At 34.3% G+C, this 20,814-nt stretch overlaps 2 protein-coding genes across 2 annotated transcripts; one reads left to right on the top strand and one right to left on the bottom strand.

Moving 5' to 3' along the window:
• The first annotated feature begins 2,736 nt into the window (after positions 1-2,736).
• LOC140054762 (1-aminocyclopropane-1-carboxylate synthase-like protein 1) lies at positions 2,737-12,586 on the top strand. The gene is made up of 12 exons (XM_072099847.1): positions 2,737-2,909; positions 3,322-3,381; positions 3,644-3,784; positions 4,558-4,624; positions 4,741-4,838; positions 5,727-5,804; positions 8,544-8,644; positions 9,148-9,289; positions 9,383-9,524; positions 10,080-10,222; positions 11,203-11,356; positions 11,571-12,586. Exons 1-12 carry the CDS (start codon positions 2,793-2,795, stop codon positions 11,621-11,623), a joined length of 1,296 nt encoding a protein of 431 aa, XP_071955948.1. The 5' UTR covers positions 2,737-2,792; the 3' UTR covers positions 11,624-12,586.
• A 790-nt stretch (positions 12,587-13,376) lies between these two features.
• Positions 13,377-16,258, bottom strand: LOC140054766 (uncharacterized). The gene is made up of 3 exons (XM_072099853.1): positions 16,104-16,258; positions 15,536-15,766; positions 13,377-14,945 (listed from the first exon to the last, which is right to left on the bottom strand). Exons 1-3 carry the CDS (start codon positions 16,162-16,164, stop codon positions 14,695-14,697), a joined length of 543 nt encoding a protein of 180 aa, XP_071955954.1. The 5' UTR covers positions 16,165-16,258; the 3' UTR covers positions 13,377-14,694.
• Between the last annotated feature and the right edge of the window lie 4,556 nt (positions 16,259-20,814).

The following is a 20,814-nucleotide window of genomic DNA, read 5'->3' as shown; positions in this document are numbered from 1 at the left end:
TCTGTAATATTTTGAATTCTATTTCTGCTATTTTTTTTGGATTAAAGAAGCCAAGATTCTGAAGGCGATCACATGCATAAGGAATGATGTGTTTAGATTGGTATCGTTCAGCACATTTCAATGCCAGGCAAAATGATGCAATTGCCAATTCCTCCAGATCACCAAGTTTAAATGCTGTATTATAACAGTTTAGTACATTTTCTATAATTGTAAGGCTGCGATGAACTATATCATATTCGATTATGTATTCATAACGAATGAGTTCAGATCGAATATTACATAAAAAATCTACCATATGTTCTTTGGCTGATTGTGATTCAAATTGTGCCCATGGATTTTCAGATATTTTTTCACGATCAATTAATGAATTAAAATATTCTTTGTTAGAGTCAAGCTCATAGTTTTCATTTGAAATATTATTAGAATTGTTATCACTACCTGGAAAATGAAACAAAACATCACCATTGCCTACTACTACAACAGTGCTACTATCGCTACTAGACCTTTCTCCTACCATGCTACTACAACTGTTGCTACTACTAGGCCTGCTATCACTCTCACTACTACTTGACTTAGTGCCAGCACTAGGCCTACTGCTGCTACTACTACGACCACTGCTGCTAGTCAAAGTGCCACTACTGTTAGTACCAGACATAGTGCCACTACTACTGCTAGTACTCATAGGCCTACTTATTATGATAGGTGTAACTAAGTTTATGTTTGGAGATAATATTTCTTCTTCACTAGGCACTAGGCTAGGCACAGTATAACTACTAGGCTTGGGAGTGATCAAGTCATGATTTAAATGATAATGATTATTGATATTATTAGCTGATTTATTTTCTGATTTTATAAGTGTATCTAGGCCTAGGCCTAATTCTTGTAAGTTACAAGTTGACTTAGCAATAGCATTCTTTCTGGCATAGGGACACCCCCTGTTTCTTGCCCTTTTATTCCTCACTTGGAGGAACCTATCGTACTTAGCGGCGGGATACTTATTTGATCTCACCGTTTTCCGGGCTTCCTCTAAAGAAGCATTAAATCTTCTTTTAAATATCAACTTTGCCATGGCAGACGATGTAAATGTAGCAAATGTAATAGAAAATAGATGTATCTTATTTCCAAACTGAATTTGTACAGTAAAAGCGGTTTTATTTCGTTTTAATGAAGAGCAATTTAAAATCACTGTTCACCGATTGAAAGAATTATAATTCTCACTTCAAATATGGAATGTTCGTTAGTTATATTCGAATATTTGATGACGTAACAATAGGTGCCGCGTTCTATTGTACGCACGGAACTATCCAATGGAATCCCACTATATTGACATCTCTTGGAAACCATCAATACGCGGTAACAACACTGCGCAAGTGACGTGTGGGTAGTTTGGGGCTTATTTTAGCGCTGACGTCATAATGATGCTTTTAAAAGATTAATAATGAATTGATCCATGTTGTTTCTTTATTCTTTTTACGTGCCGCACTTTGTTATGTGATTTGGGCTTTTCTCCGTTTTAATGATCTAACAACTTTTGAAAAGATTAAGACCTACCTTATTGTAAACATTTATAATTATCATCCTTGTGACAAAAATATGTGATGTGTCCATAAGACATGATGTCTGATCACTACCATATTTGGTCACATCACATTTCTTTTGTCAAACTAGTTTGATAGTCAGTAGACTCAGAGCTTTATGCCAATAATATTTTGTATATTCTTCATTGTTTATTCACTTTTTAATTGAAATTTAATGGTTTTTACCATTTAAATAATATATTTTATAATAATTTATATACAATTTTACAATTTTGTTTGCATATTTATGATTAATTAATTAAATTATAAACTATATTCTACTTTATATAAACTTATTTAAAGTACCTTATTTAGACCATGGATTCATTAATCCATGTTTAGACTTAACGTACATTGTGTTGTCTTAATTAATCCATGTTTATACTTAACGTAGGCCTACATTATTGTCTTAATTGATCCATGGTTAGATTTAACGTACATTATGTTGTCTTAATTGATCCATGTTTAGACTTAACGTACATTATGTTGTCTTAATTGATCCATGTTTAGACTTAACGTACATTATGTTCTCTTAATTGATCCATGTTTAGACTTAACGTACATTATGTTGTCTTAATTGATCCATGTTTAGACTTAACGTACATTATTGTCTTAATTGATCCATGTTTCGACTTAACGTACATTATGTTGTCTTAATTGATCCATGTTTATACTTAACGTACATTATGTTGTCTTAATTGATCCATGTTTAGACTTAACGGACATTATGTTGTCTTAATTGATCCATGTTTAGACTTAACGTACATTATTGTCTTAATTGATCTATGTTTAGACTTAACGTACATTATGTTGTCTTAATTGATCCATGTTTAGACTTAACGTACATTATGTTGTCTTAATTTTTGTTATTACATATTTATATTATATTTGTGTTTCTCACATTTTTAAGGATATTTTACTCTATTTCACTAAATTTCTCATTTTTGGAATACTGATCGCCTGGATGCTGATTAGCAGTAGATTTTTTTCAAATATTTTTTCAAGTAATGTGACTTATTATACTCAAACCAACAAAAAAAATAAGCGTAAAATTAATAGACATTTAAAAAAGTTATTTTTAATAGAGGGCGTATGAATCAGAATCACTTTTGTTTCGGTTCAGTGAACCATGGATTAAAGAATATTCTTTAATCCATGAGTGAACACATAACAAACAAAAACACAAGTTCAACGTGTCCAGATTTCAAAGTTAAAATGTCTGTTTTATCAGAAAGGGGGAAACATATTAACACAGTTGTATCGGAAGACTTGATTTTGAAAGGTAGTATCAAAACAAGAGAAAATTCTTATCATCATGAAAAGAACCCAACGGTATGACAAAGTCAAATTCATTTAGCCCTAGCTTGACTAGTTAGGCCTAATTAAGTCTATCATCCAGCCAGGGCCAGGCGACCCATCCGCTAGCCTTGATGTGTAGTCTAGTAGGCCTGGGCAGATATCGCAGAGTACTAAAATTGTAAGACTGCTTAAGCCTGGTACTGTGTGAGATTAAGTATTTAAATTAGCCAGCTTGCTGAAGGATTTCTGGATTTCTATGGGCTAATGAATAATTATTAATAATTATTGAAGCAGCAATGAAAGTAATTTGTATGGAACGCCTTGTGTGCAATAATGAACTAGGCCTAGTATATTTAAATAAATTCCGTGCATTTTAATTAGCAGAGATAGATTTTCTTGAGTAGTTTAGAGAGTGACGACACTAATGATTATTTTCTTACTTTAGGGTTGTATAAATCTTGGACCAGCTCAAAATAAATTGATGTGCGATGTTCTTACAAAAAGGGTTGGTATTCATTTAGGCCTATAATAGGTTCCTGTCAATAAAGCTATATAATATTGAGGTTGAAAAGGGTAGACTATGTAAAGTAGGTCATAGAAATAAAATTTAAAATGAGTACCACTTATGCTAATGTTAAATGACACCCTTAGATAGCTGGAAATAGCACGTAAAATTCACAATAAATGACACTCTCAAAAGGTGCAGCATTTTACCCAAATAAATTGTGGTTTATTTGAATGCCATCATACCATTTTGGTTTTAATAGCTCAGTCAGCCGGATCTGATGGTTTGGAGAGATGACTTGTTTCACTATTATCCTGATGCTGGCCTTCTTGAATTCCGGCAAGCAATTGCTGAATTTCTGACAGATAAAGCTAATGCTGCTATGCCAGTGGATCCTGACAAGGTAGTATACAATAATGCAGCAACATAAGCGCTCACTGGCTGAATCCATAGCCTAAGGGCCTTAGAGCATGTGCAGTCCAATGACATTACTCAGCGTTGGAGGGCCCCTTAGGAGTGCTAAACCCAGGGGCCCCAGAGGCTGATCAGCCCCAACTACCCAGTGCTACTACCCCTTTGGAGTGTTAAACCAGGGGGCTTAGTCCCATACATACGCCACTGTTCTAATCACTTATTTTATGTTTTTATTTAAAAGTTTATGTAAACTACCAGGTTCATTAATATCTTCCTGTTGTTTTAAATCTTGTGAATTTATTGATCAATAAAATATTATATCAAGAGTATATTAAAACTTGGCAATTCATTATATATTAATGTGTGCCAACTCTGAATCCTGCTGCATAAATATTACTAATAATATAGTAGTAGTATTATTAGTAACAATACAGTAGTCTCTTTAGTATAATAGTAATAATAGTAATGTCCCCTGCATAGGGGTTGGCTGTTAAAGTGTTAAAACATATATTTACTCTTGTTCATTTTACGACAACAAGGCGGTCGTAGCGAAAGGTTAAAAACACATGAGGCAAAGATGCTTTAAATATAATTAGTAATATAAAATATGACGATCTGTGCTGGGCAATTAGGGTGGCTGGTGAAAATTGAAAATGTCATGCTCATGCTGGCTACGGCCCTGGAGAATGACTCAAAGCAGGTGTTCTTATGTATTGAATAATATTTTTTAGAAGCATGTAAACAATATTTTTCTTTGTTTAGGTGGTTGTGATCAACGGATGTGGTACAGTACTAGAGTCTGTTGCCTTTGGTCTTTGCAATTCAGGAGGTGAGATTTGTGTTTTTACAAAAGCTATTCACAGTAAATCTATCATGTAGTCAAAGCATAGGCTATAAGCTTTCCAAATGATTTTAAAGAATAAAAATATAATTTTAATTTTCAAGATGCATTCATTACGCCAACCCCATATTATGGAGGAGCTTGGCAGGACTTCATGAGACGAGCGAATGTCAACATCCATCCAATTCATCTGTATTCAAATGTAAGAGGTCTGTGACAAGACCATTATTGTGAATAATATATTTTGAAATGATTGAATCAGTTTCTTATAGTGGTTCACACAAATAGGAACATCGATCTCCCCAAGGGTCAGGTTTATTTTAATGACAACTTCAGATAATATTTATTTTATTTTAGATAATAATGAATGAATATATACAAAATAGAAAAAAGATATTAAAGTGAACATAGATAAAGCAGTAATTGGTAGTCATTATTATCATGGATCCCTTCTAGAAGTTAAAAACTTGTCTCGTAGGGACCCACAACAAAACACATTACTAAAAAAATAAAAATAACCTAGAATATATAATTATATAATTTAGGATAAAAAATTACAGTATAATAACATAACTAACATCTTCTCTATAAAAATTATTTAAAGTATATTTCAATAGTTTCATGATAATTATAAATGAAATAACTACCGATATTGGTAAATGAAAAAAAAAATATGTATACATAAATTATAATTCATGTATATATAGTATATACTATATATACATTATTATTATATAGTATAGATTAAAGATTGCAATAATAAACAACAACTAATATTTTGTGTAAACATAAATAGTATTATTTTTATTGTGATCATACCAAGGCAATCTAATATGATATATATATATATTATTATTATATTATTATATATAATTATATATAATAATAATAATATATATATATAATTATTATCATTATAATAATATATTATAACAGGAACTTTGAATACTAACAGTACTACTATGTACATATTCTTCGCGGTGTCTGTTAGGAGGAACTGATACAGATCAACCCTTAGATCTTCGGAGCATCCTGTTGTTAGATTGCCATGGTCATACTAATTAATGTATGATAAATTTTATCTTTGCAGAAAAGTGAAAATGAAACAAGGAGTTTCCAGTTAACAATTGATAAACTTGAGAAAGGCCTTGAAAAAGCAAATAAAAAGGTTGGATAATTTCATAAGTCAAAAGGCTGTTTGAACTACCATCATTCATAAGAAGACATTTGTGAATGAGGTCTAAAGAGACATTTGTGAAAGACAGTGGCGGATCTAGCGGGGGGCGTGTGGGGCGTACGCCCCCCCTATTTTTTAAAGATTTTTTTTTTTTTTTTTTTAATTAAATAGATTTTAAAAACACGTATCATTTTCATAGTGAAAATAGTACGTCGGAGCACATCGTCAGCTTGATCGCATTTCACCAAGCATGTACGTCGACATCCTTTGTGTACTATCAATCTCTAGCGTAGTTACCAACGATCATTCACAGTTAAGTGTAAAACTAAAAGGAGCAAGTTGATAAAAGCCACGTGGTGAGCTTGGTCGCGTTTTACTAAGCAGGTCGGCATCCTTTGTGATCGTCACTCCCGTATTGTAGAGTAGCGGTACGTACCTCCGACGATCAATAGAGTTTATGAAGTCACATGGTCAGTGCTACACTACGCGCCCTTTTATTAAATACAATAAAAACAAAGGCTAGGACTGTAGTGCCTATGAAATTTATCCCGTTAGGCCTATATTTTATTAAAACATACTATTAAAATATTAACAATGCTGCATGCAGAATTTCATGACCCTTGTAGTGTTTTATTTGCTTTTCCGTCGATGATTCTCATAAACAAATCGCGATGACAAAAGGGGTGTTTTGTTTTTTTCAAATCACTAAATATAATGTAATGATGATCGAGCCGGACCGCTAATTTTTAAACGATCGTTTAAACCAGGTCGTTGAATATGCCATGATTTTAATTGTCAAAAACATGATCGTCAGTCGATGGCTCGGAGTTTCGATAAATCTCGCGTCGCATGTGTTGCGTGGTGGTGGAAAACACTCTCAGCAAGTTTGCTTCATTAATATGCATGAGACTCTGGCTGTGACGACCCGCTTTAACGTGACGTCATTTTACTTTAGCTGCATGGATGATGGATGCGAAGAAGTAGTCACCGCGATCGACCCGGCGCGCGTGTAAGAAAATAATACCGGCCTAGGCTAGGACAAGTTTATGCTTATATAAAAGCTGAAAAACATCGTCGCGTTGTAAAAATTTAGATGTAAAGTACAGGCAAGTTGTTATCTTGCTTTTGTACCCTAGGTAAGTATCAGCTGCATGTTCCACATGTCGTAATTTGCGAGCTTTAGAGTGTTTGGTAAATGACATTATGAATTGTTTGTAAATCGTTTTAAACGACTTACAATGCGCTAAGAACGGCAAAATTTTCAGGGGCCTTCGGCCCCTGGACCCCGACCGGGGGCCCTTGGCGGCCCCCTGGCCCCCAGCCAATGTTTGCTCGCTTCGCTCGCAAAGCTACGCCCGCCCTATTTCTAAATCCTGGATCCGCCCCTGAAAGAGGTCGAAAAAGACATTTGTGAAAGAGGACAAAATAGACAGTTGTGAAATACTGTAGGTCGAAAAAGACATTTGTGAAAAAGGGCAAAGAAACATTTGTGTGAGAGGTCGAAAGAGACATTTGTGAATGAGGTCTAAAGAGACATTTGTGAAAAAGGGCGAAAGAGACATTTGTGAGAGAGATCGAAAGAGACATTTGTGAAAGAGGACAAAATAGACAGTTGTGAAATAGGTCGAAAAAGACATTTGTGAAAGAGACATTTGTGAGAGAGGTCGAAAGAGACATTTGTGAAAGAGGTCGAAAGAGACATTTGTGAAAGAGGTCGAAGAAGACATTTGTGAAAGAGGTTGAAAAGGACTATTGTGAAAGAGGTCGAAAAAGACATTTGTGAAAGAGGTCGAAAAAGACTGTTGTGAAATAGGTTGAAAGAGACATTTGTGAAAGAGGTCGAAAAAGACTATTGTGAAAGAGGCCGAAAAAGACTGTTGTGAAATAGGTCAAAAAGACATTTGTGACAGAGGTCCAAAGAGACATTTGTGACAGAGGTCCAAAGAGACATTTGTGAATGAGGTCGAAAGAGACATTTGGGAGAGAGGTCGAAAAAGACATTTGTGAAAGAGGTCGAAAGAGACATTTGTAATTAGGTCGAAAAAGACTTGGTGAAAGAGGTTGAATAAGACATTTGTGAAAGAAGTCGAAGAAGACATTTGTGAAAGAGGTTGAAGAAGACATTTGTTGTGTAAGAGGTTGAAAAATACTATTGTGAAAAAGGACAAAAAAACATTTGTGACAGAGGTCCAAAGAGACATTTGTGACAGAGGTCTAAAAAGACATTTGTTAAAGAGGTCGTAAACGACATTTGTGAAGATGGTTGAAAGAGACATTTGTAAAAGATGGCAAAAAAAATGTTTGTGAAAGAGGTCGAAAGAGACATTTGTGAAAGAGGTCAATAAGACATTTGTAAAAGAGGTTGAAAAAGACATTTGTCAAAGAGGTCGACAAAGACATATGTCAAAGAGATTGAAAGAGACATTTGTCAAAGAGGTCGACAAAGACATTTGTGAAAAAGGGGGCGAAAGAGACATTTTTCAAAGAGATCGACAAAGACATTTGTGAAAGAGGTTGAAAGAGATATTTGTCAAAGAAGTCGACAAAGACATTTGTAAAAGATATCGAAAGAGACATTTGTTAAAGAGATCGAAAAAGAAATTGGGAAGAGGTTGGGATAGTTAGAAAATACATTATGTTGTATGTAACGAATAATATTCAATTGAGAGGTAAATGATGGTAAATGGTGCCATAATAATCCACATTTTATACTTTCTCTTTTCTATTCAGGGGCTGACAATTCGTGGTTTGTTTCTAATGAATCCACACAACCCACTAGGTGAAATATATTCAAGAGAGATGATCAAGGACTGTCTTCAGTTTTGTCATAAGTATGTAACAAAATCCAGTTTTACAGCTAGAATTGTGGGTAGTCATGGAAGTTGCTCATTGGTTAATATCAATGTATGTACATAGGCAGCAGACCTCGTTTTACGAAATCATGTCCAAACTATAGAGGGTTCTATAATATTGTGAAAAATACATCAAACTATAGAGGGAGCTATTACAAATTAAAGGTATTGGTATATATATTGGTAGACTATATTATACAGTAGTAAACATGGTATGTCAGACGTGTCAAAGGCAGAAAATATGATGCAATACATTTATTATAAGCATCTTGAAGACTGATATTAAGCATATTTTATTTCTTCATCTAATGTAATAGAAATTAGAAATGTCGGGATAATTTTTTTGTTTATCTAAAATATCAGGAGGAAATTGCATTTTATCAGGTGATCAGGAGATAACCCAATATTGGGGGGAAACCTCTGCAATATAAGCCTATGGTTTTCTATAAATCAATAAATATTTAATCATATTCTATTGACAGGCATTCACTACATATCATATTTGATGAGATTTACCTGACTGGTGGGTTTGTTGAAGGTGTCCAAACCACCAGCATACTTCAGTTCAAACCAGAAGATATACCAGACCCTGAAAGAACACATTTTATCTGGGGCTTTAGTAAGGTACAGTATTAACAGTAGGTGTTAGGGTTAGGAAGAGAGAGAGAGATTTTTACTTGTCCTCAATGTTAATACTGTTTATATACATACTTTCAGGATTTTGCAATGTCTGGTTTTCGAGTTGGTTTATACTATGGATTTGGAAGTGAAGTGAAGACCGTTATACAGAACCAATGTCGCTTTACCAGATTTTCTGCCAACATGCATGTTGTTTTAGCTAATATGCTCAAAGATAAAGGTGTGTGAACTGAACTTATTTCCCAGACATGCTATTTTATGTTTTATGGTACACATCCTTCCTGTGGTCTGCATGTAAATAAACACAAAACATAGCTAGATTTGATTAAAATGTTAATGTTAAAATTATTAAAGTAACCCATCTTTTTAATTAGACATCACTATTGGGGACACTGTGCTAAGAAATGAATGACAGGAAAATGTGTTTTAACACTACTGTACAGCCAACCCCTATTTAAGGTACACTTTGTTGGGTCCCGGCGATTTCCTCTTAGAGATTCTAATGTAAATTAAAGTAAAACTACTGTACTCCTTTGAGACACCAATATTCAGGGCACACCCCTATTATGGGGAGACTATGTTGGGTCCTGAAGATGTCTTCTTAATACTGGTTTTACTGTAACATAAAACTATATGTTTACAATGCAAAATCGAACAAGTCTACTAGACTAGTTAGTAGATGGGATATTGTTAATTTACATATTGTAATTAGGCCAGTTTCATCTTATATGGCGCTTGACCTTTGACACGACGATTCCCATTTCATTTATTGCAGACTGGATAGACAATGTATACATGGCAACCAATCAAAAACGTTTAAGGGAATGTTATCAGTTTGTTTCAAGTAAGCTTACATTGGCAGGCATTCCGTTTCTTGAAACAACTTGCGGACTCTTTTTGTATGCCGATTTCAGAAAGGTAAAACTGTCTCATAACAGCAAAGAAATCCCAGATATTCAGAAAATACAATTAATATCAATCAGATAACTGAAAACGATACTGTGTCATCTATGTGAACTGACAGACAGACTGGTGACATTGACATGATATTTTTACACATGATTAATAACATTTACATTCTGCTTTTTTCCTGTCAATTATTAACTATTTTACTTTTTTTCATTCATGATTAGTTATAAAATTAAAATAAAAAATTTAGCTTGATTTAGCTTGACTATTATTAGACAATAAAATCGGTTACGTGTTGCGAGTCTATTTTTGGGCATCTTGATTATATCTGAGACAACAATCTAAGAGATTGGAAGCGATTATCGATTCTTTTGATCTTATATGTTCCGTCCTAACGTTCTCATTAGGGAGGTTTCGCAACCTTACGAATACGATAACCAAAACGGATACGTCACACATTTGCGAAACTTTTTAGCTAATCCCCATTTCATATTCGTAAAGCCTATTCGTGTTGACGAATATCACCAGTCATATTCGTGAATACAAAACGAGTATAGTTTTTGATCTATTTTGCACATTTTGCATTTGAATCAGGAATGATTCATGATTATAATATAATTATACTTTTATTGAAAGTAATTTACTAAAATGCCAGGTCAGTTTTGATAAATAGCAGTTTTTAAAGTCCTCACTCGCTTTGATGTTACGCTAGGCCTAGGCAGCCAAGCACCACGTACCTGCACTTCGCTCAAATTTACAGCAGTCATATTTTGAACGGCGCCCTCAATATTTTGTTGCCATGCGAAACAGATTTTTACTGGCTTACGAAAAACGAATACATATGTGACGTATCTGTTTTCGTTATCGTATTCGTAAGATTGCGAAAACTCCCTATTGTCTCAGATTATATGGTTCAAACTTCAGATTCAGGAGACCTCTACTATAATAATATACTGTAATAATATTATTTGTGTCTTTCTTTTGTTTAGTTTCTAAAAAACCAGTCATTTAACTCGGAGATTGACCTCTGGAACAAGTTACTTGATGCTGGGGTACATCTATCACCCAGCAAAGCATTTCGATCGGATGAACCTGGCTGGTTTCGGATTGTATTTTCTGTTCCAATTGACCAACTGAAAATTGGTAAAACTTTTTATTATTTAAACAAAAAACGTGGTATTTCACCAGAATTTAAACTTGTTATTTTCTTGCTAAGTTTTTACATTTTTGACTTGCACAGTGTACAGTAAACATATCTGCTGACAATTACCATTGTTTGATCATTTTCAGGAAACCCTGACAATGATTAAATCTAGAAAACTTTTTCAATGGTATCAATTTTTGTTTTTGTTTTTAGGCATGGAGCGTATAAGCCAAGTATGCAAGGAAATAGTGACCAACAAGAGTTAGAATTATGTTCTGTTTAAGTGAAAGCTCAGATGTGCTAAAGTCCTTTTAAATATCAGTAGATAACTCAAGTGTAATATATACCACTAGATTTATTACATTTATCACTGAACTCTCACTTTTAATAATGTTTATATTAATATAATAATGGATTAGGGTAAGAGTTTTTTATATTATTGAATTTTTATATTTTAATTTTTTAAGTTATGACAATTGGGTAATAAAATAAAACTATATTCTTAAATATATCACAAAGAAAAAATGCATATTATTGTAGTTTAAGTGATCATGGGGTGTGATAGGTGGAGAGACGGCAGCAGAGTAGAACGGGGCGGAAAGAGGGCAGCAGAGTAGAAAGGGGCTCAAAGTGGGCAGCAGAGTAGAAAGGAACGTATAGGGGTGTACTGTACGCCTGTTTTCCACAAGGCGACAACATTCGCGCGAATCTAACATTCCTGAGTTATGATTTGCTGTGCAATTGGCACGTCACAAACAGTAAATGAATATATTAATACACATATACATTAGTGAACACTATTCGCCCGAATAAGTTTGTCGTTGGAAAACCAGCTTAATTGATGCAAATGATGAAGAAGACGGCAACAAAGGATATGTGGAGATGTTGATGGCAGATGGGAATATAGAGATGATGGAGGGGGATAAGAGGGCAAAAGAAGATAGAGGAATATGATAACGACGGACAGAGATATAACGAAAGAAGAGGAAGGGGTTGGGGATGGGGAATCAGCAGAGTAGAAGGGAACGGATATGGGATGGATGTGAAGATGAAGAAGAAGGATATGTGGAGATGTTGATGACGGACAGGGATGTGGAGGCGATGGGGGGTGATAAGAGGGCAGCAGATAAAGCAATATGATAACGATGGACAGAGATATAACGAGGAAGAGGAAGGTGGTGGGGATGGGGAATCAGCAGAGTAGAAGGGAACGGATATGGAAAGGATGACAATATATAGAAGAAGACGACACGTACCTAAAGGTCATGAAGATTTAGTAGAGGGCAGCACAAGAGCAGGGAATATAACGACGGACGGGCAGAGATATAACGACCGATGAGTAATGGAGTGAGCAGCAGCAGAAAAATGTACAAAACTCAATATATCGAAAATTAATAACTGTGTCGATTAAAAAATAAGTGACTGTTATGACGGAACTAATATTCTACAGTATACAACAAATAAATAAGCCTACCTATCCAAGTATACCGTACGTGATCACCACAATTGTAAAACGTCTACGATTTTTTTTTTTTAAATAAAATTAATGTACCGTTGTTAAGCGTGGTTCCCACTAGCGACGCAACACAAGGACGTAACGCAACGCAAGTGAATTGACCAATCACAAGCGATGACTTATTCGCTTGTGATTGCTGTCTATAACTTCGCTTGTCATTGGTTAAAACGCTTGCGTTGCGTTTACGTCCTTGCGTTACGTTTTAGTGAGAACCAAGCTTTAGTGAATACAAACGGGTGTATGCCAACAACTATGTTTCTCAGTTCGTGATTCCTTCCCATTCAACCTTCAGTGTATATAGAACAACTCCTATTATGGGGAAGGCTTTGTGCCCAAATGTCACCTTTAATTAGGTGTCTCTTGAATAGATCTACTGTATTATTAGTACGCTTATTTTTAACAGCAATGTATTTTTTTTTTTCATAAAACTTGAAATAATATGGTACTCGCACGTCAAACTGTCAAATATTGTTGTTTCACAAACAATGTTACATTTCATCAACATCTACCATGTTCCCGTCTTATTAAGTCATAGGCATTGGCACGTGTTTTCAGAAATATGCTGAAACTGGGTGTTTTCGAACACTTTAGCTTTTCAAAAACCAAGGAAGCGGCAGGCATTATTGTGTATAAAATCTCTTGAATAGGCCTACTTTAGAAACATAGATTGTTGTCGATCGAATGAGCACTTTTAGATTAATCTCCGACAATATGAAATGTTGCACCTGAACGTAAATCCATTTAGAATGTCCATAACATATTTCATCTTTTAATTTGTATTTACAAGGAACACATTTGAGAATGTACCATTTTGTAGTGTTCTAATCCTAGTAGTAACACTATTGACTGGATATTACCATTACATATAATAATATAGGAGTAACTCTCTACAAATACAATTTTTTTTTTTTTTAGGGAATTATCGTAGTAGCCTATTCACAACAGTAAAACCACCACCATAATTATGGAAAACTTAAGGGGTATCTAGATTTCTCGTTTTTACGTCAGTCTACCCGTCGGCGTTTCGATTTTTGTCTGGAAAATACGTGAGCTAAAGTATTATACGTATGAAACGCCATATGTGCCAAAATGTTTATTCTTTTTTTGCTAATATTAATTCAAAATACGGCCTAGAACCTAGACTAGAGTATCCCAGCGGAGGGGTTCTATTGTAGGTAGGCTATATAAGAATTTTAAATAATTGTCACTTACTTCACCAGTTATGTAATGTTACTATTAATGCATAAAGAGAGTTTTTATACAAACTCAGAAATTACTTTCGAAAGACAGAGACATGTATACTGGTAATTATTGATTGCATTCGCGTTTTATAACGTATTGCTTTAACTGACCAAATGTCAGATGGTTCTTATTCATATTTGTCAAAACCCTGAAGTTACACTAGTAAATGCTAAAGTGTGTACTAGATTCGTTTCCCTTTCAAGAAATTAAAAGCTTTCAAGTTAAGAAGTTTAAAAGTTAATGTACAACTATGTTCATCATTCTACTATAGTTATAAATACTGTAATTATTTGTTATTATAGTATTTATATGTTCACATAATTCCATCTGGCTTCTATAATAATAGATAACAGGAATGTCAATTGCTAGCAAACCGTAATAGTATTTTGAAGGCGCTAATTACTCTGCATTTACGTTCTGCATGTTTTATATCAGTATAAAGTACGGTGTAGACGTGCTTCCTTTTGGATCTGCATATTAATTAAATTAATTAATTACCAATATCATAATACCATCTCGAAAAAAGAGAAGATGGATAATCCAATACATACATCATTAATCGATCAATACAATTGTCAATCAATAGTAGTGTTCTTGATAGGTACCGGAAATAAAATCATTGTGTGTTGTCATACAATAATCGGTATTATACTGTGCGGGTATGGTGTATGACGTCGGGTCTGGCGCTACAACTGTAGATGTTTTTCCACTTGGTTTGTGATAGCAAATGCAAACCACTGTCAAAAGCAGTATTACGACAACAACTCCACCCATGACGATAGCAATGATGACTGCGATCCCTAGCTCCGTCCCGTCATCGTCATTTGATTCTATAATATAAAAGCAACATTTTACTTTTTTGATTCCACCAAGGCAATTTAACAACAGGGCACTGAGCTCGTAACATTCATTTGGTCTTGGCTGGCTCCGACAAATACCAACAGTACTGTACTAAATACTATGTACCGGTTCTCCGCCGAGGCGCGCGATGTCTGATAAGGAGCGTAGAACTGCGCAGCCACAAAAAATAAACCATTTGATCTACAGAGTGGGACCATTCAGGCTTATTTACATGGGTAAGCTACTCAAATTCTCAATGCTGTATCGCCACATACTTAGCTACATTATTTGCCCAGTATTATATGAATATTTGGTAATACACCATTTCATTTGTCTCACATGTAGTGCCTGTATCATGTAGTAAGGCTATGTTGAGGGTTAGGATATGCTATATGATACATAGGAGATAAATGTGAAACACATGTGGTGTTATCGCTAACTTTAGAGTGGGTACATCACCAACTTACCCGGGTCCCAATGACATCACAATGCGAATCGAGTGTCGTACTTATCTGCCTATTGAAAACTAACGTAAGGTTTTAGCACCCGGTATATACCCAATTGTGACATGTTTTCCTACCATATTCACAATCATGTCCATGATAGTTTCCGTAACAAGTGCAACTATAAGAATCAGGAGATGTGGCGCCGTGATCAGCATGACAATCTCCACCATTTAGACAAGATTCTTCTGAGCATGGCTGGTATTGGCAGAGCTCACCGTTAAACTCTTCTTGGCAGTCACAGAATTTATCTCCAGGCCAACCAGAGCAAATGCCACCATTTAAGCAGTTATAATATTCACATATTGCTAAAAATAAATAAAAGTGTGTAATTAACTAATGGATACTTTTAGATACTAATATACTCAGTCCCATATCTAGGTGACTGTCAATTGTCAGTTAAGATCTAGCTAGTGAAATTTGTATTTTTTTCTATAACTTTGTTCAATGAGAGTAAAAGAAAATGTCCTCGAATCAATACACGTCTAAAGTGTTTAAAAACTGATAGTATGCCTATATATTCATTATAGATCCTGAAGTAGGTAGGCATTTTAGTTCCCGATTCAATATGGCTATTTTTCGGAGGAAATCATAGCTTGTTAGTTCTATAAAAGGTTAAATTAACAAAAAAATAAGTGTCCTTACCATTCATTGCGGGCAAACATATTGATATAAACACAACAGGTAGGCCTATCATTAACTTCATGGTAATACTATACAGGTAAGCCTACATGGTAGGCCAATTGATTTGAAAGCAGGTAATGTAATAATAACTATATATAGTACACTCAGACTGATGTGTTACCAGTCAGTGTCATGTGTGTATTTCTATACCAATCTAAAAGCAGCCTAGCTAGGCCTATACAAACAAGTCAAGCTTGACAATATCGATAATTAAGTAATTTAAATAATAAAGTGTACAATGTATGTCTTCCAATTTCTCTATTATGTAAGTGAAATTTAGAACTGTATTTATATAGTTAAGAATCTCGCATTGCACCAATTCTTATTACTATTATTGTAACATTGATTGACTATTGATCCGTATACGGATATTCAGCTGTTCTCTTTTTTTTTTATTCCATGGGTTTTATTATACATATTATCACTGGTGGCAATTGATCTTTCTGTGTACAAATAAGAACAGTAGTAATTAAAGTCATATAAAATCATGTTTATTAATACCATCATCTGTATTAATATAGACACCCATTGTGATGGGGTGTTTTTCGCAGAGCCCTTTTAATGCTTGGTTCGCACTAAGCACGTGTCGCTTGTCTTTTGCGTTCCGTCTATAGTGCGAACTTTCTTTCTTTCTTTATTTCGTAATTTGGCTTTCGGCCCATAAAACATAACATGAATCAATATTTAGGCGGTCGTTTCTTAAACTAAAGCATTTTCTAAAACATTAAAATAAAATTATTTCTCTTGATTTGGTCATTCCTTAAGTTAATACTTTTTTCAATGTATATAACAAACAGTCTTAATTCTCTTTTATTTCTAAATACATAATTCAAATAATAAGTATATATATTTTGATTTTTGATCTTAATGTATTTCTGTCTCAGATTGATATATAAAGGGCAGCTAAACAAAAAATGCAATTCGTCTTCAATTTCACCAGTATTACAAAATAAACAGATTCTATTTTCTCTAATTATTTTAAGATGTCTTCCCTTCTCAATAAATAAATTATGTGTTGATAAACGAAATCTTGATAAAAGTGTCCTGAACTTAAAATTTAAATCATGTAAATAGTCCTCCTCTGTAACATAATCAGCTTTAAAATAATTATAAAATCGCAAACGTGGGTTTTGTTGGAGACTTTCTCTTCCGTTCTGTAAAGCTGTATCGTATACCCTCTGGCTGAAATTATGTACGAAATTATTATTTATATCATTTAAATAAAAAATATAATTAAATCCGTAATAATTAAGGATATATTTAAGTGCCCAGCAGTCGCTTCCCTTCTCGGCCCATGTCTTCTGTTGAAGAAGGCATATTTTTGGTAGTCTTGTGTCTTCTATCATTAATATTTTACTCCAGTAACTTATCATTCTAATATGTCTGTAATACTTTAATTGGATATGGCCTAATTCACCTCTGGCCGCCTCGTTGGGACACGACTGCTGGACATTTAATGTATATTTACAATGCTTAAGATGGATATTTTCAATTTCTTTTCCTTCTATATGGCCCCATATTTCGCATCCATATAAGATAATACGGAGGATCTTTGTCTCAAATAGCTTTTCCTTAATTTTAACAGAATTGTAACCTAAATCAGATAATTTCCTTCTTAAATTAAACATGGCTCTTTTTGTCTTGTCTATTGTGACTTATTCCATGGTGTTCCATTTACCTTGGCTGTTAATGGTGAAACCTAAATATTTAAAATTATTTACAATTTCTATATCATTTCCATTTAGCGAAAATTTATCATCGTTAAGGCCTACTTATTTTTCCTCCTTTTCTGAAAACCATTATTTTTGTTTTTGCATTATTGATAGTGAGGCTATTTTCTGTGCAATATCTCTGTAGTTGATCTATTTGTTTTTGAATTCCGATTTTAGAGTATGACATGAGCATAAGGTCATCTGCATATATTAAGTTAACCAAGCTAAAGAACACCTCCGGGACCCAACACAGATTTCTTGAATAGGTATGTTAAAAAAAAGGTGTTCGCCTGTAAATCTATGGACTCGTAGGTTTATGGAGCTGTCGAATCAATTAATTTGGATTCTACTAACTAAAAGAATATTTTCGCTCCTAATTTACCCATAGAGAACATAGAAAAAACTCATTTTAACAATATTATCTTCTGTCAAAATATGAAATTTCAATGTTGAATCTTTGACAGGAACAGTTCACGGGTATTTCAATTACAACATATCGTTTTTATACCATTTTAAAGCTATTTATATTTTGTTAAAATAATAACTTAAAGACATTTCTGATTTCATCAATTAATTTCTCTGAATATCAAGTTTCTTTCAGATTCTGGCTTTTCTGTGTAAAATGATAGGTTCCGTTGATTGAGTTTGTTATTACATCATGCACAATATGTGTTATTTAATGAATGGAAACATCAATACAAAAATGACAGTTGACAAGAAGAAGGTAACTTACAAAATATTTAATATCATAATGTATCTGTGACCTTTACAAAATGGATTGCCATGTGAATGCTTAGACGCAACGCAATGAGTTGGCCAATCACAAGCGACATTTTAGATGATTGCGTCGTGATTTGTCACCTTTAAGCTTGGTTTCCACTAGAACGTAACGCAAGGACGTAAACGCAACGCAAGCGTTTTAACCAATGACAAGCGAAGTTGTAGACAGTTAGCAATAACAAGCGAATAAGCCATCGCTTGTGATTGGTCAATTCACTTGCGTTGCGTTACGTCCTTGTGTTGCGTCGCTAATGGGAACCACGCATTACTAACATTGCGTTGCGTCGACGAATATTGAAAGATGATACACTTAGATATTTACCGAATTATCTTACAAACGAATAGCAAGTATAACAGTAGAACGGCTTTGTTGGGACACCCCTATTAAAAGGACACTTTTTGTGAATTGAACTTGGGGAAATATACGTTACACTATACGGGAAGCGATATTTATTTTCGTACATAAGTTGGGGACCCCTCATGAAACGTCACAACATAAACATGAATATTCATTAGTCATATCATAGAGATATTATAGTGAACTATAATATCTCTATGGTCATATCCATGAGGTGTGACGTAAGAATTGAGCTAACTACAATTCGCTAATGCAAACGCTTTCTGTCTGTGTCGTCCAGTGGATTCGACAAGAGCAACTTCTTATTACTTAATGTTGAGAGAGAGATTATTTACAGGGTTAGGTTTAGTATTTTGGCTATTTTTCATAATGTCATAAGGGGTCCCCAACCTATGTACGAAAAAAAATCGCATACGGCCAACCCATATTCAGGGGACACCTTTATTAAGGGGACGCTTTACCATGAAACGAACAAAGGGACGATAGTTTTAGTTCCGAAGGTGCCCATTTTATATCAATGTCAGGCTATGGAGCATGAGTTCGAGTACCATCAGAAAAACTAAAATGTAATTATATTAACGTCATTCTGAGTAATCAGTACATTGGCATTGGGTAAACCTCTGACTACTTTGTTATTCATATCGCATGTTATGTGAAAATGAATGTTTTTGTATTTTCCTATAACAATGATAATAATCAAGTAGTATTTATATGGATAACCACGACAATTAAGTATAATTTATTTTTGTTCTGTCTTCGTTCGTATTTGTCTTTGGGCATATTACATTAATTCAACCTATTATCAGATTCCCTATTCCACAATGACATGGACATTTAGGATTAATTCTCTGTATACGTGTGAGACGATAGAACAATAATAACGAAACATTAATACATCATTCGGTAAGCTTCATAAACAAATCTGTTTCTTAACAAATTTACATTAAAATAAAGTATTGTCCACAACCGGCACACCCCGGCCCCTAAACAATAAAACACGTATTATTACTGTTGCGCTGGAAAGAACGGAAGCTATGAATGCTTCTTCCCACTCAGACACATTTCTTCTTCGGCAATCTCGTCTTCTCTATAAGCTTACGTTTCTGGAAAATGATATTAATTCATTGAGTATGAATAGAACTGACCGACAAAATAATATTGGCAAGATTCAGCTAGCAGCAATAATGTACTTAATGCTTTATTTTGTAATAACAATTTCAATTATGTCTCAACTTTATCGTACCTAATTGCCTTGAGACTCTTTCAGATTTACCTGAATAAATCCGGAATAAAATTAAGTTAAAGTTGGAAATTTTCAATTTAGGAATGCCCAGCCTAATTCAACGTGTCATAATGTACTCAGTGCTAACGTATTCTGTAGACAGAAATTATGGAAGATAACGAGTTAAATGGTGTATATACACACGTATACGAAACAAATAAGGCAATGTGTGCCTGGTAAATGAATGTACACAAACCGATAATAAAGACTGTTTCATTTTAAGCTTGAACATAACGCAAGGACGTAAACGCAACGCAAACGTTTTAACCAATGACAAGCGAAGTTATAGACAGTTAGCAATCACAAGCGAATAAGCCATCGCTTGTGATTGGTGGTCAATTCACTTGCGTTGCGTTACGGCCTTGTGTTGCGTCGCTATTGGGAACCACGCTTTAGAGCGTACAAACGTACCGGTACCTCGTTTTTCATCAACTTTTTACAACGTGGATAATTAGAAAAGGGTTATTATACTTTAATTAAGCCATAGCCACACTAAAGCCATAGCCACACTTTTAAATCACTTGTTAAGATTCATATAAG

This window comes from Antedon mediterranea, chromosome 7 (genome assembly GCF_964355755.1).
Source record: "Antedon mediterranea chromosome 7, ecAntMedi1.1, whole genome shotgun sequence".
Taxonomy (NCBI): domain Eukaryota; kingdom Metazoa; phylum Echinodermata; class Crinoidea; order Comatulida; family Antedonidae; genus Antedon; species Antedon mediterranea.
This window is presented reverse-complemented; position numbering and strand designations above follow the sequence as displayed.